The sequence below is a fragment of the Tamandua tetradactyla genome, chromosome 9, assembly GCF_023851605.1.
Source record: "Tamandua tetradactyla isolate mTamTet1 chromosome 9, mTamTet1.pri, whole genome shotgun sequence".
Lineage (NCBI taxonomy): Eukaryota > Metazoa > Chordata > Mammalia > Pilosa > Myrmecophagidae > Tamandua > Tamandua tetradactyla.
In genome coordinates, this window is record NC_135335.1 from 14,442,022 (window position 1) to 14,466,303 (window position 24,282).

At 37.6% G+C, this 24,282-nt stretch overlaps 1 protein-coding gene across 1 annotated transcript in view; it reads right to left on the reverse strand.

The window, feature by feature from the left end:
• Window positions 1-21,572, reverse strand: part of LOC143646767 (membrane-spanning 4-domains subfamily A member 12-like) — a 36,918-nt gene extending 15,346 nt beyond the window's left edge. The window contains exons 1-4 of the mRNA XM_077116104.1: window positions 21,210-21,572; window positions 19,822-19,917; window positions 13,852-13,995; window positions 8,874-8,930 (exon numbers count right to left, since the gene is read on the reverse strand). Of these exons, the coding sequence (XP_076972219.1) occupies window positions 8,874-8,930; window positions 13,852-13,995; window positions 19,822-19,869 (249 nt within the window). The 5' untranslated portion in view covers window positions 19,870-19,917; window positions 21,210-21,572. The remainder of the gene's footprint in view (window positions 1-8,873; window positions 8,931-13,851; window positions 13,996-19,821; window positions 19,918-21,209) is intronic.
• Window positions 21,573-24,282: the final 2,710 nt, after the last annotated feature.

Below are 24,282 nucleotides of genomic sequence, written 5' to 3' on the forward strand. Positions count from 1 at the left end.
TCTTCTCCTTCTGGGACACCCACAACACGTATATTTGTGCGGTTCACATTGTCCTTGAGTTCCCTGATACCCTGTTCAAATTTCTCCATTCTTTTCCCTATAGTTTCTGTTTCTTTTTGGAATTCAGATGTTCCATCCTCCAAATCACTAATTCTATCTTCTGTCTCTTTAAATCTATCATTGTAGCTATCCATTATTTTTTCTATGTTTGCTACTTTATCCTTCACTTCCATAAGTTCTGCGATTTGTTTTTTCAGTTTTTCTATTTCTTCTTTATGTTCAGCCCATGTCCTCTTCATGTCCTCCCTCAATTTATCGATTTCATTTTTGAAGAGGTTTTCCATTTCTGTTCGTATATTCAGCATTAGTTGTCTCAGCTCTTGTGTCTCATTTGAGCTATTGGTTTGTTCCTTTGACTGAGCCATATTCTCAATCTTTTGAGCGTGGACAGTTATCTTCTGCTGCTGGCGTCTGGGCATTTATTCAGATTTCTCTTGGTGTTGGACCCAGCAAGGTTGTAATATTTTTCTGTGAAATCTCTGGGTTCTGTTTTTCTTATCCTGCCCAGTAGGTGGCGCTCGTGGCACACGTTTGTCTGCGGGTCCCACCAGTAAAAGGTGCTGTGGGACCTTAAACTTTGGAAAACTCTCGCCGTCCTGGGGGTTCGCTAGCCGAAGCGGCTTGAGCCGGCCCGGGGTCCGAACGCAGGGAGGGTTGCTGGTCGCCGCAGCCAGGGAAAGAGCCCGTCCGAATTTCCTAGTCGGCCCTGGGCAACACGCGTGGCGGGAGGGCGCCAGCAGCAGCGGCCCGCCCGAGAGAGTGCACGTTCCCCGGGAGTCACGGGGTCACCGTTCTCCGCGGCCTGGGGGTTTCCGCTCCAATTCTCTCAGTTGGTCCGGGGGCTGCGCGTGGTGTGGGCGCCAGTCGCCTTGGTTTCAGGGGACCACCTCTCCAATTCTCCCAGCCGGCCCGGGAAGGGGGAAGGGAGTAACTCCGGCCGCTTGCCACCCCGCCCAGTAAGGCCCGCGCGCCTCGGCGATCTCACCCGAGCTGCTTCTCTCAGCCAGCCAGCCGTTCCAGGATGGGGTACGCTGTCTTTTTTATCTCTGTTGTGGTTTTGGGCGCTTTCTGTATCGTTTCTACTCCCCTAGTAGGTGTCCTGGAGAAGAAACTAAGATCCGCGCGTCTTACTAAGCCGCCATCTTCCAGGAAGTCCCCCCTGAATAATATTTTAAGAAACACTTTTATTGCCTCCACTGAAAACCAATAATGATTCATCTTTATTTAAAATGTCCAGTTTTTTTTTTTTTTTATCTGAAAGAGCGCAAACATTTCAGATAAGGCTTTCCTAACATTTAGCTGAAATCTGAGCTCTGGTTATTATGAATAAAATTGTTCCAAACATTTTTGTGCAAGTTTTTGCTTTTATTTATTTTTTACTTATGTTCCATTTTTTGGGGGGAGGTTCTAAATTACCTAGGAATTAGATTGTTGGATCATATGGCAGGTGTACATTTCAATTTAAAAGGAAGAACCACATATTTTTACAAGTGATTGTGTCAATTTACCCTTCCAATAGCAAAATGGTGGGTCCAGCCGCTCCATCTACTTGTCAATATTTAGTGTGGACAGGAGTTTTATTTTAGTACTCTAGTGGGGGTGAAGCGGTAGCTCCTGCAGTTTTATTTGCATTTCCACACTGATTAACAATGTAGAGTGGCTTTTCATCTGTCTATTAGTCATTCATATATCATCTTGGTGAAGAGTCTGTTTAAATCTTTACCCCATTTTTAATTTGGTTGTTTGTTTCACCGAGTTGTAAGGCTTCCTTTTGTATATTTTGGATACGAGTCCTTTTCAGAGACCCATATTTCACACAAATTTTACCACTCTGGGACTTTTCATTTTCTTGACAGTGTCTTTTGAAGAGCAGAAAGTTTTAATTTTGTTATTCAACTTAAAACTTTTTTTTTTATGATTTGTGCTTTTCAGCTCCTTTCTAAGAAGTCCTTTTTTTTATCCCAAGATTACAGATGTTTTTTCCTCTATGACTTCTTCTAGGAATTTCGTAATTTCAGTCTTAATATTTAGGCTTATGATCCATTTAAAATGAAATCATCTTTGTAATATCTTTTATGATTTTGGTATCAGAGTGAAACACTGGTATCACAAAATGCATTAGAAAATGTTCCCTTTTATTCTAATTTTTGGGAGATTTTGTGAAGGATTCTTCTTCATATTTGGTAGAATTCACCATTGAAGCTGTCTGAGCTTGGACTTTTGTCTGTGGGAAGTTTTTAAGATACTTATTCCATCTCTTTACGTGCTGTAGGTCAATTTGGATTTTCTATTTCTTCTTTAGTTAATATTGCCAGTTTGGGTTTTTCTCTGAATTTGTCTATTTCATCTAAGTTATCTAATTCATCAGCACACAGTTATTCATAGTATTCTCCTATAATATTTTTTTTCTGTAAGTTTGGTAATGATGTCCTGATTTTTAGTAATTTGAGTTTTCTCCTTTTTTTTTCTTGGCCATTCTAGCTAAAGGTTTGTCAATTTTGTTGATCTTTTCAAAGAACCACCTTTTGGTTTGCTTGGCTTTCTCTATTGTTTTTTAATTCTTTAACAGTTCCTTCTGCTAGCTTTGAATGTATTTTTAACACTAAAATAATTTCTATTATTTTTAATAAAATAAATGTATTATCTTTAAATAATTTTGAATTATTTTCTAAAAAATAATTTCTTAATGTGGAAGGTTAGGCATTAGAGATATTTCTTTTTTTCTCATATGGTATTTACAGTTATAAATTTCCTTCTAAATACTGCATTAGCAGCATCCTATAAGATTTTTTTGTTTGTTTTCATTTTAATTCATCTCAAAGTATTTTATAATTTCCCCCTTTTTTTCTTTGACCCATTGGCTCTTCAAGAAGGTATTGTTTAATTTGTGCATATATGGTAATTTTCCAAATTTCTCGTTAATTTTTATTTTATTTCCACTGTGCTCAGAGAATATATTTTGTATGATATCAATCCTTCTATTTACTGAGGTTCTGTTTTTAGGTAGAGTGTTATACAGATGTTTGCGAGGTCTAGTGCACTTGTATTATGTAAGTTTTCTACATCCTTGTGGATCTTCCTCATAGTTTTTCTACCCATTAGTGATGTGGGGTATTCTGACCACATAATCTCTACTGACCTATCCTCAAATTTGCTGATTCTTTCTTTTGTTAACTCTTTTGTTGATCTTCATTAGTGAGTTTTCATTTTGGTATTTGTCCTTTTCAATTCCAGAATATTCTCTTGGTCCTTTCTTACAATTTCTACTTCTTTATTGATATTCTCTATTTGGAGAGCCATCACTTTCATACTTCCTTTTATTTCTTTAAACACTGTTTTCTTCAGTTTTTGTAACAGCTGATTAAAAGTCTTTGTCTTGGTCAACTTCAGGAAATTTTCTATTGGTTGCTTTTTACTCTGTATATGTGAAATATGTTCTTGAGTCTTTACATGTCTCACAGTTTCTTATTTTTAATAGATATTTTACATAATTTGTTTATTATTTTTTGATGCTTTGTGTTATTTTTGTTTTTCTTGTACATGCTTATTTGTTTACTGACTTTCTTAGACTAATTCTGTAAATCATCTATTCCCTCAATGTGGGCTCCTGAGTTCTCTGTTAGAATTTAAAATTTTCTTGTTTCTATTTTTTTTGCACGGGCAGGCACCATGAATCAAATGTGGGTCTCCTTCGGCATGGCAGGCGAGAACTCTGCCTGCTGAGCCATGGTGGCCCGCCCTCTTGTTTCTGTTTTTGGTCTGGGTTTTCTAGGAACCACTCCTGAGTCAATATAATTTAGTTGTCAGCTAATAGTCATTCAGATTACCTTAAATGTCTCACCTATAAATCTTCCACAGTTTGCCAAAGAGGAATCTGTGTGAGAAGACATGCTCTCAAACAGCAATTAATTTACAATGTAGTCTTTGCTTTCACTTCTTGTTTGCTCAGGTCTTGTTTCCTTTCTGAGGTCTTTCCTGGGCATGCTTACAGCCTTCTGCACATTTGAAGTCATTTACAATATCTCCAAGTATTTATTGGAGCTTTTCAAAGTCCCCTATGGTTGTCTAGTCCCCCAGAATTTCCTTTTAAATGTCTGGTGATGCTCTTGTTTACCCCAACTGAAATCTCAGGTGTAGGCAGCTGTGATATTGCCAGTAGGTTGATATTTCCGTGTTACCCTGGTGAAATGGCTTCTTCTTTCACTGAGCTGAGCATTGCGTCCAAACAAATAGCCGTGACACTCTGAGAACAGAGATTTTTCAGAGAGCTGCAACTTCAGACAAAACATTGACTATGCTTTTAAGAGACCTTCAAAGGATGTCAATCTTCTCAGCTTTCAAAACCTCCAGATTTCACAGCTACTATACTGGGCTCAGAGGGAGAATGGGAAGCCCCATGTTAAGACATCACAGACCCTTCTATCTTTCTAAGGTTTAGTAGTATCTTTTGGACAGATGATTTTTTTTTTTTACTTTTTTTTATTGTGAAATAAATACGAAAAAGCAAATAAACTTCAACGTACATTTTAACAAGTAATTATTGAACAGATTTTACTGTTTGGTATGGATTACAGTTTCACAATTTCAGGTTTTTCCTTCTAGAGCCTCCAAGACACTGAGACCAACAGAAATGTCAATATATTAATTCAGCAGTCATACTCATTTGTTAAATCCTGTCTTCTCTGTTATACTTCTTCTCTTTAAATAACATATATACTTAGAAGCAATACATTTCGAAGTACATTGCAGCAAATAGTTGTAGAACAGATTTCACAGTTTGGTACAAGTTACAATTCCACAACATTGGGTTTTTATTTATAGCTGTTCAAAGGTACTGGAGGCTAAAAGAAATATCAGTAAAATGATTCAGCACTAATTTGTTGTTCTAGTTTGCTAGCTGCCAGAATGCAATATACCAGAAACGGAATGGCTTTTAAAAGGGGGAATTTAATAAGTTGCTAGTTTACAGTTCTAAGGCCAAGAAAATGTCCCAATTGAAACAAGTCTATAGAAATGCCCAATTTAAGGCATCTGGGGAAAGATACCTTGGTTCAAGAAGGCCGATGAAGTTCAGGGTTTCTCTTTCAGCTGGAAGGGCATATGGTGAACATGGCGGTGTCTGCTGGCTTTCGCGTGGCTCTACCAAAAAGGGACTCGCTCCAAAATGTTTCCTCTTTTAAAGGACTCCAGCAAGCAACTCCACCTTCAGTTGGTGGAGACACACCTCTATGGAAATCATCTAATCAAAAGTTACCACACACAATTGTGTGGGTCACATCTTCATGGAAACAATCAAAATGCTCCCATCCAACAATATTTATTGAGGATCAAAGGGCATGGCTTTTCTGGGGTCCACCACAGATTCAGACCAGCATATTTGTTAAACCCAGCTTTCTCTGTATAACTCCACCATCACCTCTGATCTTTCTCACACTCTGTAGGGGTATCTGGGCTATGTCCATTCTAACTTTTTTTATTGTACAGTATAACATATACACAAAACAAATAAATCAAAAAACAATAGTTTTCAAAGCACTCTTCAAAAAATGGTTACAGGATAGATCCCAGAGTTTGTCATGGTCTACCATATGATCCTTTCATATGTTTCCTTCTGGTTGCTTCAGAATATAGGTGGCTAGAGGGCTTAAATACATTTTTATCATCACAATTGACTTTTTTTCCTTCTTTTTTTGTGAACAATAACATATACATAAAAAAAGCTATAAATTTCAAAGCAAAGCACCACAATTAGTCGTAGAACATATTTCAGACTATGACGTGGGCTACAATTTCACAATTTTATGTTTTTACTTCTGGCTGCTCTAAAATACTGAAGACTAAAAGAGACATCAATTTAATGATTCAGCACTCATATTCATTTTTTAAGTCCTATCTTCTATGTATAATTCCACCATCACCTTTGACTTTTCTATACCTCTCTTTGGGGTTGTTTGGGCTATGGCAATTCTAAATTTTTGATATTGGAAGGGTCTGTTACTAATATGGGGTAGGGAGATGGAACTATCTGATGTTCTGGAGAGGCTGGGTTAGGTTTCAGGATTTATCTGGACCTGGGACCCATCTGGATGTTGTAGGTTTCTGGAAAGTTACTCTAGTGCAGGGAACCCTTGTAGCATCTTATATATTGCCCTAGGTGTTCTTTAGGATTGGCTGGAATGGTCCTGGTTGGGGGTTGGCAGGTTATGATAGGTAGCAATGTCTAGTGAAGCTTGCGTAAGAAGCAACCTTCAGAGTAGCCTCTTGAACTCTCTCTGCCACTGATAACTTTATTAATTACACTTCTTTCCCCCCTTTTGGTCAAGATGTAATTGTTGATCCCATGGTGCCAGGTCTGGATTCATCCCTGGGAGTCTTCTCCCATGTCGCCAGGGAGACTTTCATCCCTGGATGTCATTGGACAGATGATTTTTAACTCATGCGATGGCTTTGGATAATTTCTGGTGTTCCAAAATGATTAAGTTTAGTTGTTTTTGCTAGTGTTTTCCTTTTGAGCTTATGGAGTTCCTCAATCTGTCATTCCGGAAGTCAGTCTCCTAGCATTAACCTTCATAATTATTCCATTTTTAAAATTCTTCTTGCTCAGCGCTTTTCAACGCAAAACTCAACACTGTTTACAGAAAACAATATAATCCAGACATTTTAGAACACATTACATGTGATGTTCACCATACAGAGTTCCTAGGCATGCGAAGAAGCAAAAAAAAAAAAAAAAAAAAGAAAGAAAAAAAGATTTTCTTGTGTTGAATCATCCTTGTATTTCTGGAATAAATCCCACTTGGTTGTGGTACATAATTCTGTTAATGTGTTGCAGGATTCGATTTGCTAGTATTTTGTTGAGATTTTTCATCTATGTTCATTAGGGAAATCGCCCTGTAGTTTTCCTTTCTTATAGCATCTTTACCTGGTTTTGTTATTAAGGTGATGTTAGCTTCATAAAATGAGTTAAGTAGTATTCCTTTTTCCTCAATTTGTTGGAAAAGTTTGAGCAAGACTGGTGTTAGTTCTTTTTTGGAAAGTTTGATACAATTCCCTTGTGAAGTCATGTGGCACTGGGCTGTTCTTTGTAGGAAGATTTTTAATGACTGATTGAATCTCTTTACTTGTGATTGGTTTGTTGAGATCGTCTATTTCTTCTTCAGTCAGTGTAGTTTGTTCTTGTGTTTCCAGGAATTTATCCATTTCATCTAAGTTGTCTAGTTTGTTAGCATAAAGTTGTTCATAGTATCCTCTTATGATTTTTTTTTATTTCTTCAGGGTCTGTGATAATGAACCCCCTTTCATTTCTGATTTTGTGTATTTGCATCCTCTCTTTTTATTCTTTGTCAGCCTTGCTAGTGATCCACCAATTTTATTGATTCTTTCTATTGTTCCTTTATTCTCCCATTCATTTACCTCTGCTTTAATCTTTGCTATTTCTCTTCTTCTATTTGCTTTGGGGTTAGTTTGCTGTTCTTTCTCAAGTTCTTCCAGGTGAGTAGTTAAGTCCTCAAATTTTGCTCTTTCTTCTTTTTTTTTTTTCATGGGCAGGCACTGGCAATCGGTCTTCCTTTTTAATATAGGTATTTGGACGATAAATTTCCCTCTCAGCACAGCCTTTGCCACATCCCATAAGTTCTGACATGTTGCATTTTCATTTTCACTTGTGTCCGAATAGTTAATGCTTTCTCTAGCAATTTCTTCTTTGACCCACTGGATGTTTAAGAGTGTGTTATTTAATCTCCATATATTTGTGAAAGTTCTCATTCTTTGGTGGTTATTGATTTTCAGCTTCATTCCATTGTGATCAGAGAAAGCTCTTTGAATAATTTCAATGTTTTAAAATTTATAAAGACCTGTTTTGTGCCCTAGCATATGACCTATTTTGGAGAATGTTCCATGAGCACTAGAGAAGAATGTATATTCTGGTATTTTGAGGTGTAATGACCTATACATGTCTGTTAGGTCTAATTCATTTATCAAATTGTTTAAGTTCTCTATTTCCTTGCTGATCTCCTCTCTGCCTGTTCTATATATGGAGGAGAATGGTGTATTGAAGTCTCTTGCTATTATTGTTGAAACATCTATCGCTCCCTTCACTTTTGCCAGTAGTTGCCTCATGTACTTTGGCGCTCCTTGATTGGGAACATAAATAATTATGATTGTTGTTTCTTTTTGGTGAACTGTCCCTTTTATTAATATATAATATCCTTCTTTGTCTCTTGTGATGTCTTTACATGTAAAGTCTATTTTGTCTGATATTAGTATAGCTACTCTGCTTTCTTTTGGTTACAGCTTGCATGGAACATCTTTCTCCATCCTTTCACTTTCAATCTTCCTCTATCCTTGTGTCTAAGATAAGTTTACCTGTAAACTTGTAACTTATTAAATTCCCCTTTTCAAAAGCCATTCCAGCTCTGGTGTATCACGTTCTGGCAGCTAAAAAAAACAGATTCTGGGTCATCTCAAGATATTCACATTAATGTGATTTTCCACTTATATGTCATAGATGATATTTTAATTAGCATTGAGTGATTTATCATATAGAAAGTTAACTGCTTCTTGATAAACTTCATATAGCCTAAATTATTCCTGTATCTAATAAAATTTAATAGAAATTTTAGTAATTGGAGTGAATTTTTTTTAACAAAAGAGGCAGGGGAAACTTACATTTCTTATATATTTTTGAATTTATCCTCCCAAAATATGAGGGGATTTCTAGTTGCTCAGACATGATACTGCTTTCTTTATTGACTTTCCACCTTTTGGCAAATAGAACTGTTAGCTCTACAATAACTGCACACATTATGACTTACCAAGTTCTTTCCAGGGTTTCTCTCTAGTATTATAGCACAAATTCCGGAAGTGATAAACTGGAAAGAAAAGTCACATTTATTAATGCTCATTCATTATGTTTATATATAAATTCAAAGAATATGAGAAATCTCAAATGCTATAACATGTAGAAATTCATCCAAGTTCTTTAGTGGGACCACTGAGAAAATCATTCAGAGAATAATTCAAGGGTTCTCTATTATAGAGGTGGAGGAGACCATAAAATCCCTCCTCAAAAATGTAACCCATGCATTGGAAATGGAATCGAGGGGCACCTTGCAGTGACTGTAGGTTAAACAGAGTATCAAATTTCACTTGCTTTTTTTTTTAACAATCATAATTTATTTAGCTCATCAGGTGAATTTCTAGAAAGTATACATACTTAATGAGTTTTTACCACTAGACAATGTTACAGCTTGACGATTTCACATACAAACACATTTTCTATAATATTAAAATATCTTAATAGTAAATGCCATTAAGCAAATAAACTTCAATTTACATATTTAAATATAAGATTCATATGACTTCTATGAATAGCTTATACTGAGTCTTTCCATCATTTACTGACATTTGTTGGAAAGATGGTAGTTACAGTATATCTAAAATTTATTTTTCTCATTGGTGTAATTTTTTTGCATGCATGGAAACTTCCCGCAGTATTAAAAATGAACTATTCAGTTAGCAATAAGGGGGAAGGAAAGTTCTTTCCCCAGCAAAATGGAGCCTCTAACATGTCAATATTAAAAAGCATTTTGGAGTCAGAAGGATCTGAGTTTGAATTCTTTGCATTTTACTTTCTTTGCAATTCAATAAAAATTACTTAACATATAACTAAGCTTTGCTTCTCTCCTTGGTAAAGCTGGGATGAATATTTCCCTACCTTATTTTACTGTATCATTGTGGCAATGTTATATATAAAGCAATTTGCAGAATTATTTATGGTTAACTTGGTCCTACCATTTCCATCTAAGGCTGAGAACTAAATTTTCCAGAATTCCTTTCCTTGTATGCTTCCTGGTGACAACTGGTAAAGGGAAAAACTTGGGCAAGGTTTGGAAGGCAGAGCAGAAACCATTACTCTGAAAACGCCCACAGTGAACAGACATGAGGGGCCTCGTGTTTTTCTCCCTTTCCTCTGTCCTGTTTCCAGAGGCAACAGTGTCCAGATCTCTCCATTACCTTCCCTTTACAACCCTATAGCCAGGTACCTACAGCCTTCTTGGATTGAATGGTAACTTCCGACTTATCTACCCATGTTGATGCCTAAGTGTAGTGACTCTCTTTATCATTCTCCAGCTCCTCTCTCCACTTGTCCTCTTCCCCAGGAACTCATTCTCATACTAATATCCATATTCCCGTATAGGGAATTATAAGGGAAGCGGCTCTGCTTTCTTAACAAAACCCTGAAGCGAAACAATCACTTTACCACAGGGCCTAAAATATGGAAAAATGGAAGATATTATTGATTTGTATTTGTTTCTGCTATATGCTCCACTTCGACATATCTTACTTGGGATCCTTTTTAGATCTTTTGTCAGAATGAGTGCTTTGTCTCCCTGCTACTTATTTTAGATTTTCAACATATAGCAAGAGAAGACTCCTTCTCATCACTGTTCTGGACTCCTTCCACTTGAGGTTCTCATTCTAGAAAACCCTCCCAGAAAATCAAAACATAAAACAAAGTCAACGAAAAGGAAACATTCTCCTACTTAGGACATTTTTTTCTCTTTCAATCTCATTCTCTCTTGTACCTTTATTTTGAACTGTAATCCATTAAAGAAATCAAGGGGTATATAAACAACAATGAATTCCAAATAGTTTACAGAGTTGGATCACCAACTGTTTCAATGGGGTTAATTCCCAATTTATGTTAGGGCTCTGAAGGAAGGTTTAGGGTGGGAAGACTGGTTAATGGGATGTGGTAGGGCAAAAGGAAGACCTTGACTTCTAGTATATAACTGTTTTCTATTATTCCAATTTTCTTCATTAGACATTCATACTTCTCAGGGCATGGCTGGTGATATGCAAGAGACTACTTGGAGGTCACTTTAAATAGGTGGATCAAAGAAGACTTGAAAGAGTAATATGTAATCTAAGGCCATATGACAAGGGTGACCCATTGTCTTGAAGACTGGAGGAAAATGTTTTCTAGTTTCATTTGCCCAGAAATTCTAGTCCCCTTAACCTACTGCACTTTCTCTTATCTTTTTTTCTTCTATAGCTTTATTGTGCTGGTTTGAAAATATGTACCCCAGAAAAGCCATGCTTTAATCCTGATCCAATGTCGTGGGAGCAATACAAGTCAATACTACAGGCTGAAAGCTCTTGATTAGATTATCTCTCAGAGATGTGGCACCCCCAATTGTGGGTATTAACTTTGATTAGATGGAGATGTGACTCCACTCATTCCAGTTGGGTCTTGATTAGCTTACTAGAGTCCTTTAAAGGAGAAAATAGTTTGGAGAGGCAGCCAGAAATGATAGAAGCAACAGAAGCCTCAGAGCTGATAAAAACTTCAGAGCAGAGCTGACACCGGGAGAACAGAGACACGGATGTTTGCAGATGCTTGCAGCCCAGCAGACGTTGCCATGAGATGTTAAGCAAGCCAGACCTGGAGAGAGTGAAGGGAAGTCAAGAGAAGAGATGAAAGCCAGCTCTGGAGAAGCGAAGTGAGGAGTCTCAACAGGAACAGAGGCTGAAGGCATTGGAGCCCAGGAGAAAGGGACCAGTGTGTCTTCCCAGCTGTCAGAGGTGTTCCTGACCCATTGGAATTCCTTGAATTAAGGTAACCTCTTGTTGGTGCCTTAATTTGGACATTTCCATAGGCTTAGAACTGTAAACCTGTGGTCTAGTTTGCTAGCTGCCAGGATGCGATACACCAGAAACAGCGCGGCTTTTAAAAAGAGGAATTTATTAAGTTGCAAGTTTATAGTTCTAAAGCCGTGAAAATGTCCAAATTAAAGCACCAACAAGAGGTTACCTTCACTCAAGAAAGGCCGATGACGTTCAGGGTTTCTCTCCAAACTGGAAAGGCACGTGGCAAACATGGAGACATCTGCTAGCTTTCTCTCCAGACTTCTTGTTTCACGAAGCTCTGCTCGGGTAGTTTTCCTTCTTCATTTCCAAAGGTCTCTGGCTGCGTGGGCTTGCATGGTTCTCCTGGCTCTCACGCTTTTCCCAAAATATTTCCTCTTTTAAAGAACTCCAGTAAACTAATCAAGACCCACCTGGATGGGTGGAGTCACATCTCCCTCTAATCAAAGGTTACTACCCACAACTGGGTGTGTTCATCTCTGTGGTGATAATCTAATCAGATTTCCAACCTACAGTACTGAATAGGGATTAAAAGAAATGGCTGCCTCCACAAGATGGTTCAGGATTAAAACATGGGTTTTCTAGAGCACATATCCTTTCAAACCAGTACAACTTGTAACTTATTAAATTCCCCTTTTAAAAAGCCATGCTAGTTCTGGTATACTACATTCCAGCAGCTTGCAAACTAGAACACTTATCCTCTAAAAGCTCCATACAGGTAGTGATCTTTGTTTTATTTGGTAATATATCTCAGGCACCTAGAAGAGGGTCTGGCACATAGATGAACTTCAAGTGTATTCTTATTATAAAGAGATTTCACTGAGGATTTTCTGGGGGAAATGGAAGACAATGGCACATCACCCCCCCCCCATACTATCAGACACAGTAAAATTTTACTTTAGAAATCTTTTTGTGTCCCCCAAATTCTTATTAGACCAACAGAATTCAAAAATTTCATTTTTATTTCCCCACACAAGTTCTGTGTCTCCCTCTATTTCTCCAGCAATTACATTCTCTCATCTTGCGTGCCCCTTGTGAGTAGTTGAATAATCACCCGCCAATTTCTGTGTTACCAAAATACCCCTTGTGCATCTTAGCATTGATGCCCACTCTCAAGAAGATGTAAAAGTGGCCCTTTAATAAAGTAGACTCTTCTTATGACAGAATTATACTGATAAGAATCTAATATATATTTTGCATACTGTTATATTCCTTTCAACCAGATATAAGAATGATTTTTTGAGAGCAGGGGCTGTGCATTCTTTTATTATCCTTTTTTTTTATTTTTAAGCTTTATCACCCTTATCAAACACCCATCAGAAAGCATATCACAGTGCATATTATGTCAGTTTACAGCAAAACTGAACACGGAATTGTGTTTACAGAAAAAGTGTCCAGCCAAAAGCTATATATGACACAATCAGTTGAAGTGCAGAGTTCATACTTTTTAGATAGATAAGAAAATGGTAAATAAAAGTTCTTTGCTATTTAGCAAGAAAAACAGTAAGTTTAAAAGACTTGAATGGAGTTGTTTTTTTTTTTAAAGTGGGGAAATTATTTTGATTTTAATAATACTCCTGGTCTTCCTTGACTGTATGCCATAACACAGAAGCATAAATTTAGGGATTTGAGAAAAAAATCTTGGTATTAACACACATCTATATTAATAGTTCTGCTGAGTAATTAAGAAATCAAACTTACAAACGTTAAGACATCACCAGGAACAAAGAACCATAGTGCCAAGAAATGCCAAGACCAATATGTTATTGAAATAACTGGTAGAAATGTTACAACTATTCACCAGGTATTTTTAATGTTCTTGTAGTTATGAGGTGACGGTAAAACCAACAGGAGAGATATTCCCGGTTTAAGTGATCTCTCACATTTCCTTTGAACCACACATTCTTAACAAAACATAGCTATTAAATGTTACTGAGGAAAATAGTAGGGTTTTAATAGTCACAATCAACCCCCTCCAGTGCTGATATAGGAGACCATAAACTGTTAACATTTATTGATTATAACTGGAAGTCTGTGCATCCTTAATGTTCTATCTTTAGCACACTCTTTGGCTCAGAAGTAGTCATTAAATACTGCGAATAAAATAATAAATAGCAATCAGGGATTAGATTATTTACTCACAAATACGGCTGACCAGTATGGGTATCCTGTTAATACTGTAAGAGGAAGATAGTCATTTTGAAATGCTATGATTTGTGTGATTAATAAAGATGTCCAAATCACTGCCAGGCTGTGATGAAGCACACCAACCATTATTTGTATGGCCTGGAAGAAAAGAACATCATCATCAATTACTCACTAATATTTTCTTTGAAAGGAACACGCACCAAGAAAAAGCCATGGAGAGAAGGAAGTGATAATCTAACAGAGCTTTGGGATTCTCAACATTGAACTCAGATAAGGAACAGTTTGCAAATATAATGACTATTTACAAATATAATAAAAGTGTATTAGGGGCCCATTTATCTGTTTAGTTCAAGAGGTCATATTGCATGAGCTCTGGAACCTTGAGAGTATTGCTCTCCACCAAAGGTTCATGAGTCCTTGTGTGGTCAACAATCCTTCCCTGCAGATGCAGCTCTTCTACAGGAAAGGGGACTCTGTGTTTCTGACCCTACCTGCCCTTCTCACATCCTCCTGTACTTGGGATTTGGACTTGGATTCCTTTGGTTCTGCCTACCCCTAGGTCCATAGGAAACTACGGCTTGTATCTTAGTGCTGAGCACCTTATATAAAAAAGAGTAGAAGAAGGATAGTGAACCCTCAGGATCCTTGGCTTTCTGTAACTCTTCACAGGGACCTTGTCTCATTTGGGGTCTCAGATGATTTCTGTCCAATGAAGCCACTTTTTGAGAAATTCTGGGTCATAAGAGAGGAAAATTCTAAGCTTGCTATATAGACCCTTCTAAAATCTCATTGCAGAGCCTTACAGTTGATTTTGAATGGGTGCTTTTCAGATGTACCTCCTTCTGCAGTGAGCTACAGCTAAATGCTTCACTCTTCAGACCCCCATTTGCTCCCCACACCCAGCTCCAAAGGGGGTAAACAAAGAAGATAAACCTGAAAAAGCAGAAGATGTATTGGAGATCAGAGCCTAGCATCTTTTGCCTTACAACAATCTGTTTTTCCACACTGCCTGGGGACTCTGACATCCTTTTACTCACAGATCCTCTTAAACAGGACAACTTTAGCTTGAATTTTATGGTGGGCTTTTGTTCTGGTATGAAGTGGCTCCTTGACAGAAGTAGTCTTCTCCCTTGGAGATTACTTTGACCATCAATCAACACTAAACCATGCATTTTGTTGTACTTCTGACAACAAAAGGAGAAGGCAAGGGGGATTTGGGTGATGGGACTTTGCCCACTATTACCACGTTTCCTGCTGGGCCTGGGACCCACTGACATCCATTGAAGATTAAATTTAGTGAAGGATGCAGGAGCTTAAAAAAAAAATCAAAATAATTATAGATTCACAGCAGTTTGCAAAAACAGTACAGAGAGGTCCTGGGTACCTGAACCCAATTTCTCCCACATCTTACATAATTAGAGTACATATCAGACCTTGGAATAATGTATGAATATAGCTCTGTGCCATTTGTGTAGTCACCACCAAAATCTGGGAGAATTCTCTTTTAGGAGTTTTAAAATGATAAATTCAACTTCCTTATTAGTTACATAGCTATTCAAACAATCTATTTCATATTGGGCAAGTTATGGTAGTTTGTGCTTTTTTGGGGAAAATTGGCCTATTTTATTTAATTGTCAAATTTATGTGTGTCAAGTTGTTCGTTGTAGTCTCTTATTGAAATCTGCAGGGTATGTAGTGAAAGCTGTTGCTTCATTTCTGATATTGTTTGTGTCTTCTCTTTTTTTCAGTCTTGCTAGAGGTTTGTCAATTTTAATGATCTTTTCAAAAAATCAACTTTTTGTGTCATCAATTTTCTCTATTTCTGTTTTCAATTTTATTGATTTCTACTCTAATATTTATCTCCTCCTTCTGTTGCTTTTGATTTATTTTGCTCTTCTTTTTCTCCTTTCTTAAGGTGGGAGTTTATTTATTTGACAGTTTACTTGTTTTCTAGTGTAAGCATCTAGTGCTATCAATTTGGTATATTATATTTCCATTATCATTCAGTTGATAGAATTTTTAAAAATTTCTATTGAGTCTTCCCTTATGACTCATGAACTATTTAAAAGAGTGTTAGTTTTTAAGTGTTTGGAACTTTGTTATCTTTCACATTGATTTCTAGTTTGGTTTCTTTTTGGTCAGAGACCATATACTACATGATTTTTAATATTTTCTGAGGTTTATTTTATGGCCCAGGATATGGTCTATTTGGTTAATGTTCCACGGGCACTTGAAAAGAATATGTATTCTGCTGTTGTTGGGATGAGTGTCCTATAAATGCTGGTTGGTGGTATTGTTGATTTCTTCTACATGCTTTGTTGACTTTTTGTGTATATAAACAAAGCACATGGGAGTGCAAGGGTAGTTCAGTGGTAGAATTCTCGCCTGCCATGAGGGAGACCCAGTTCGATTTCCGGCCCATGCACTTTTCCTCAAAACAAAACAACCAAAAAATGAAACAAAAAACCAACCAACCAAAAATTCAACAGATGGTGCTGCAATAACAGGATACTCACATGGAAAAAGAATGACATGTGACCCGGCCATACAGTATACAACAAACAAACAAACAAACAAACAAGCAGAAAAAACACCACAAAAACTTATTTTTCAATTTTTGAGAGAGAGGTATTGACGTCTCCAATGATGATTGCAGATTTGCTGCTTTTGCTTTCAGTTCTAACAGTTTTTGCTTTATATGGTATGCAGCTTTGTTGTTTTGTGCATACACATTGACGATCACTACACCTTCTTGGTATATTGACCTTTTACCATTTTCACCGTATGTAATGTCTTTCTGTTCCAGATAATTTTCTTTGCATTAAAGTCTACCTTATCTGCTGTCAACATAGCTGTTCCTACTTGCTTTTGATTAACGTTTGCATGATGCATCTTTTTCTATTCTTTTACCTTCAGACTACTTATATCATATTTTAAATGAGTTTCTTATATTTAGCATGCAGTTGAGTCATATTTAAAAAAAAAACTATCCACTAGCCAATTCCTATCTTTTAATAAGTGCGTTTCCATCATTTCGTGTAATTATTAATATGATGGGGCTTAACTCTGCTTTTTTGTCTTCCTGTTTATTCCCTCTGCTTTTTATTCCCACATCCAGACAATGTTATAATACTTTGCTTTAACTGTCAAACACAATTTTAAAAACTCAAGATGAGAAGCAAAGTCTATTTAGCCATACTTGTACTCTTTCTATCATTCTTTCTTCCTGATATTCCAAGATAATATCTTTTATCATTTACTTTTTGTTGCTAGAACTTCTTTAGCCATTCTTTCAGAGTAGGTTTGTTGGTGACAGATTTTCTCAGTTTTTCTTCATCTGAGAAGTTCTTGATTTCCCTTTCATCCCTGAAGGATATTTTTGCTGGATATGGAATTCTGGTTTGAAAGTACGTTTCTTTCAACACTGAAAAATATTGAGCCACTTTATTATGGCCACCAAGGTTTCTGATGAGAAATCCCTGTCATTCCAATTATTTTTCCTCTGTAGAGGAAAATAAAGTATTGTTCCTCCATTGCTTTCCAGATTTTTCTTTTCCTTTAGTTTTCAGGTGTTTTATTATGATATATCTTGGCATGAATTTATTTGGTCTTGTGTTGTTTGGAGTTCTCTCAACATCTTAAAGCTGCAGAGTTATGCCTATTGTTAGATTGGGAAAATTTCAGCTTTTATATCTCTGAATATTTTTTCAACCCTGCCTTTTATCCTTTTCCTCCAGGCCTCCATTATCATGAATGTTAGATGTTTTGTTATGACCCCACAACTCCCCGAGTTTATGTCATTATTATTATTATTTTTAGTTTACTCTCTCTGTTGTTCAAATGGGTAATTTCTGTTTTTCTATAGTCAAGTTTACTGAGTCTCTCTTCTGTATTCTATATTCTGCATTCTGATGTTGAACCTAACCAGCGAGTTAAAAAATTTTTATTGTATTTTCCAGTTCTAAAATATCCATTTGGTTCTTTTTTATGCCCTTCATTCATTTGCTGAGACTTTCTATTTGTTCATTTGTTTGAAGCATGTTTGTAATTGCTCACTGAAACCTTTTTGGGATGCTTTCAAATCCTTGTCAAATAATTCTAACACGTGTCATCTTTATGTTGGCACCTGTTGATTGTCTTTTCTCATGCAATTGAGATTTACATGGCTCTTTGTATGATGAGTGATTATATAAATTGTATCCAGGACTTCTGGGGCATTGTGGTGTGAGACTCAGATAGTACTTAAATCTTCTGTTGCAGCTGATCTTCTCTGACTTTGTGATGGCAATGGCAAGGGGCACAACCCTGTGACTGCCAGGTTGGGGTGGAAGGGTGGATGCCCACTCAGTGTCCACTGATGGCCTATATGTATGTGTGTGTGTGTGTGTGTGTGTGTGCGCGCGAGCGTGCGCGCGCACTTATTGCTGAAGTAGGCTGGGAATTCAGGGTCTCCAGTACGCTTCTACTTGACACCACCCTGGCTGGTTGGAAGAGGGTTACCTCATTGCTATTGCACCTGTGGCCTTTACTGACACTGTAGAAGCAGGTGTAGGGGGTCATTATTGCTGGGAAGTGGTAGAAGTCCTAACTTTCCACTCAGTTTCCCCTGAGCCCACTCTGGATGCTCAGGTGATGGTGCAATCTAGGCTCCCACGTGGTCTTTGCTTAATGACATGGAAGTAGGGCCACAGTTTTCACTATGGTGTTTGGCTCGACTAAGGTGGTTATTGTCTAAGTGTTTTGCTATGCTGCCCCTTTCTTGGATCTATGGTTAGAGAGAATAAGATTTTCTTGGGGATTTTTTTTTTTTTTTTGGTCTGCACCTGGTAGTGTTTCTGGGTTGCAGGCTTCCCCAACACCCAGTATGAAATATATGAGACAAAATGAAAATTCAGGAAATTCACCCCTGAGCCATTCCTTGGGTTCTGAGGTCCCTAATTCTTCGGCCTCCTTCTCTGTACCTTTCTGAATCTTCTTATATTTGTCTAGAATTTTCAGCTGTACTTAGTGATGGCAAACTACAGTTCCTGTCCAGACATGGGACCTCAAATATTTTATTGGATGAAATGGACCCAAGGCCTTTGTGTTTTTGGATAATGGTGGATCTCACCAGAAAAACAGTAACGTGGCCAGGTTCTCAGACACACTTCAATTATTCCTACTAATACATAGACCAGGCAAGTGGACAAGAGGTCTAGGAATCCAAATCCTTAATACCATAGGATTGGGAAAGAGGAGAGGAAAGTTCGGCTTCTCTGTTTGCTTTTATGTAAGGATTTAGCATAATTTTGGCAGAGGATCACACCTTAAATAAGTGGAGGCAACAAGTGACTTGAGATACTAGGGATTTCCCTAGACCAGGCCTAAAATTATGCTGGTATGTCTCTCAACCTGGTTCCATAATCCAACAATACAGGCAGATAATGCAAAAGGATATAACCTACCAGATTTTATGGACAGTGACTGTGGGAAAGCAGCAATATTGAAGGGGGATGATGCCAAGAGCATAGTCCTATCATGACTGTGGTCTACAAAGTTCTATGGTCTTCTCTACAGTTTTCAGCCTTGCTAACTAGAATTCTACCTTCTGACCACTTCATTTAGGACCATGCCATCAACTTAACTTGAAGTAATTTATATATACCGAAAAGGATTTTCAATCTATTTCCAGACTAAGGATATATATTTTCTGGATTAATAAGTAGGTTGTGATGGTTTTGGGTTATTAAAATGTGATTATAGACTCATAATCTCTGCTTTATTTAAGTGTAGCTTGATTTACAGCTTACATATTCATGCAGTAAATTGAAAACCTCAGGTGCCACTTAAGCATTTCAGAACATTTTCATCAATTTTTTTCCTTTGAGAGATCTCATAGTAGACATAATTTAAGTATCTTCCTTTTATTGGAAATCATAACAGTATAATTTCCATTTAATCACTCAATTAGCATTCAGTTCTTACCCCCAACATTCTTGTTTCCTCTCTTATATACACACCGCTTTCTTCCATTTTCACAAAGATGCCACAGAGAAATAAGAGGATAAATGTTTTTGTTTTCTGTAGAGAAATATGGAGACAAATTAATTATTGGGGGGTATAAGGTACTTAAGAATGAGAGGGACATTTAATTCTACAGCTGTTCATTTTTTCAATCCTCTTAGGGATATTTCTACATCAAACTATTGATATTCTTATTCTAACAAAATCCAGAGGTTATCCTCTCAAATATTTGCTCCTTGGCTATCCTTAAATTATACTGTAGCAAACAGTGAGTGGTGGCTGCCCTAAACATATTAATTCCCTTTCATCTAGGAATTACCAATATCCCCACATTCCCAGGGTCAGAAAAAATTGGACTCTTGGTTGCCATAAATTGTTCTCTTACTCCTTGTTGTTTTCTTTCAAATCAAAGTCTGGTGCAGGGCTGCCTGATTAGTCAAACCTATGCCACGTGCCTGCACAAGCTGCAGGGGTGACTGGAAAATGTTATTATATATTCAACTTTGAAAATGTGGTTTCACAAGTTAAGGACTTAAACAAATGTAGGGTGAATGCTCAAGAGATATGACAATTACACCTTACAGATATCTATCATTAAAAATGTGAATAACTTTTGGGATTTCTGCATAACTCATATCAGTCTTCTTTAGCTTCCACATTTAACATCCATGAGAGTTATTCCTAGATCCTAGCTGAATGGGACCAGAGTGAGCTACTAACTCAAGCTGGGCCCATGATTTGTTCTTTCCCACGTTGTCTGGGCTGGTCTCTTCATGCGAAGGGGTACAACCTTAGGAGCAGTGTGGCACTGCCATTTGCCCACCATGTTCTATCCTCAGGGATGGCATGGTTGTGAAATTAAGTTCTGAGAGTGAGAATAGAGAGGCCTCCCAGAGAAATGTAGAGATGGAATTTTAATTTCTTTCTGAAACCTGCCTGCCTTCTTGTCCTTACAGGATGTGAACATACAAATAAATTTACAATAAATGTATCTTCAGTTTGCTAAAACTAACAAGAGATTGTTTCCATTTATTGCAACAAATCTTTTTTTTTTTTTAATCTCTCATCTGTTTCCTAATTTTCCCTCTCATGGCTTTGACAATCTATTCTCCTGAATCTCCAAAGTCTGATGATTCTTTCTTCTTCAACTTCTTATCTGAAGTCATATTTGAAGTCTTTTAAGACCTTGTTTTCAAATTCTTCACTTATGAACACTTCCTTCTAATTACACAAACCAGGAGTTCTTAAGGCATAAGTTGACCCTGAGATGGGTCTGCTGACGTTTGAAATTGAGAAAATGGGGAATTGATAGAATGGAAAGAGTCAAACAGTTCAAATCTTGCCCTTACCAGTTACAACGTGACCTTGGCCATATAGTCTAATCTTTCTACATCTGTTTCCTCATAAGTTAAAAACACGTAGGGCTGTACTTAAGAGCAAATAAGAGAGACTGATATACCACTGAAACTCAACCAGGACGAAATAGCATTGGGAACGCCTGCTCCCCTACGTCTCCAGGGATCCCTACGCTCGCTTGATCACAAGACTAGAGGGCGCAATCCTGCAGGTGGTGCCCGGAGTTCTGGACCTCCCTCCTGTGGGAGGCCAGGCAGAAGCACCTGCCCGACCTCCCCGGTGGGCACGGCCGCCTCCGTTGGCCCTACCGCCCCTCACGCGGCTCTAACGCCACGGTTGTGGTTGAGAGCACGGCGGCTGCGGGCGCTGAGCGCAGAGACCCACGCGGACACCTAGGGCGCGGAAGGGCCTGGAAGCTCTGCTGAGCCTATAGGCTCCCGAGCTGACGCAGATGCCACCTTTTCCTGGCTGCGTCAGCATCATGTTCTGTCCGCGGAGCTGGACAAACCTGGTGGGGGGAGGGTGTGTGTGTGTGTGGGGGGGGTAATTCTGTGGCTACCTCTGTAGACATCTCTCTCCATCAAGCACGTGACCTACTCGCCACATTGGCTATAGTATCACCATAAGTCTTTCTACCTTTAGTCCTCAGAAGGTGTTAGAGGTAAGAGCACTGGTCAGCACAACTTGGCACTTCTTACTCTCTTTTATTAGTTAGATGTGTGTTTGGGCAAAATATATATCTTCCCTGCTCCTTAGAGGTTTTTATTTTCTTACAATTGCTCTTTGCTTTAAATCTTTGTATTTCAATTTATATTATGGATTATTGAGTTCACTGCTCTTGTTTCCTACTGTGTCCAGCCTGTTTATAAACCCATTAAAAAGTTCTTAATTTTAATTCTTTCATTATAAAATTCTGGAATGTACATTTGATTCCATTTTTATGGATTGCAAAGATTTGCAATAGTTCTCCAATTCCCTACTTTTCCCCTCCTTGTATTTTCTATATATTACGCATGGTTATGGTAAAGTTCTTGAGGCTCATTACATATTTGGGTCATTTTTGGTCCTCCTTCAATAAATAGTCTTTTTATTTGTTAAGTCAATTGTGGGTCACTTTTCTCTACCTCTTCACATATCTAGTATTTTGCTTGTGTTTATGCAGGGCACTATGGAAGATACAGTTAGAGGCTCTGGATTTTTTTTATTTTTACCTAAAAGGTGCTAAGGTTTGTTCAAGCAGGTAATTAAATTACTGGCAGGTCACCTTGCTCCCAGGGAGATTTGATTTTAGGCTTTGTGAGAGTAGGCTTATTTCTTTTTTACACTTATTCTTAGCGTGAAGAGTTTCTGGAGTTTCAGCTGAAACCCTGGGGTGTTTATTAAGGCACATCTACTTTGGCCAGTTCCTAATTTCAACTTTTGTTTCTTCTCATGTTCTGCAAACTTGGAAATTCTCTCCTCAATCCCACCTTCTAATGATTATTCTCTGCTTGGGCTCCTAGAGTATTTCCTAGTGCAGGCATAATTTCAGAATCAGACAAATTCTTACAAGGAAATTTTATGTAGATATTTAGATTTCTTCTCTATAGTTCCCTTCTCTCTTGTCCTGGCCCACCAAATCCCAGCCACCTTCAAAGACAGAACTGACTTTTCATTAATGTTTCCTCTCCCAGTGAACATTTACTCCCAGCTTGGGTTCTTGGTTCCTGGGCTTTAGTTTCAAAAATGACCTTAGGGAGAAAGGTGGTGGTTGTGGTGGCGGGTTTGAATTTTCCTTCTTTCTAGGATTATAGCCCCACATGTTGACCAGTACATTAAAAATATTTGTTTTATATATATATATATATTTCAAGTTTTTGTAGTTGTTTACAACACACATTAAACCTGATATCAGTTAGCCTGTCATGGCTGGAACTGGAACTGAGATGACCAATTTACTATTTAAAAAATTTTCTTAGTTTTCTGCTAAAATTCTCCATTTAGTTTTTAATTTCACTGAAATTAATTGGTATTAATAATTTAATAATTATTAAAATTAATTATTGTTAATTTAAAGGACATGTCTGATAGATGCATTATCTGAATTCCCTGTAAGTTTTTTTTTTTTTTTTTTTTTGCTTTTATTCAGGTCTTGTTTTCTTGCATGCTTGGCTATTTTTGCTTGAGCCCAACAAATTGTGTATAGAAGATTGTGGAAATTGTTTGAGTCTGTGAAAAATGCCAACTTCCTGCAAAGGGGATTTTTTTTTTTTTTTGCTTCTTGTGACTAGTTCAGCTAGTACTCGCATTTCCAAATCAACCTATTCCATTATAGGACTGGAATGATTCAAAGCTGGGTTCTAGTCCATGAGGGCACTTGCTATGGCTTCTCCTCCTTCACATGAAATGAACTCAGTTTTATTATCTCAGTCCTATGAATCTGCCATGTGAAACTGTTATCTCCTTGAGATAAAAAATTGGAAAAAAAATGGCCCACCTTACTAGACTTCCCTTCTCTCCCGGATCTTGGCACTATAATTTCTTATTGAATTGATGGGTCCTTGAGATTAAAAAAAAAAAAAAAATAGAAAAGTCCAAATCTTCTAGTTGTTATTACTGGGAGGGTTTTTCTGAAACAACCTAGTGTACTTTGCTTGACAGCTCTGACAACGAATATTTGTAGTTGTGCTTTGGGACCTATGTCTTAATTGTTAAGCCCAGCTCACTACCATGGCTTTCCTCCATCTGAGAAAGGGCATAGTCAAAGGAGGATTAAATTTCTGGTCTTGCAATATCAGGAACTTCAATGTTAGGTTATTTCCATTCTGGGTCTTGCAGCTGCTAAGGATACAGATTTGCTTTCCAGAGTCTTATCCCTCAAAAGCTTTTCTTGATCATCTGACAAGAATCCCTTCAGACTCCCAGTCTCAGAAGAATTGTAACCCAGTGACAGCAGGATTATTTAGATTGTTGATCAGATCCCACTAGGGACTTGGATTTCTATACAGCCTGAATTCAGTGAAAGGTTGAAGGATGAACAGGTACAAGCCCCTGAGCCCTACCTACAGATTGCTTGAGATGACAGGT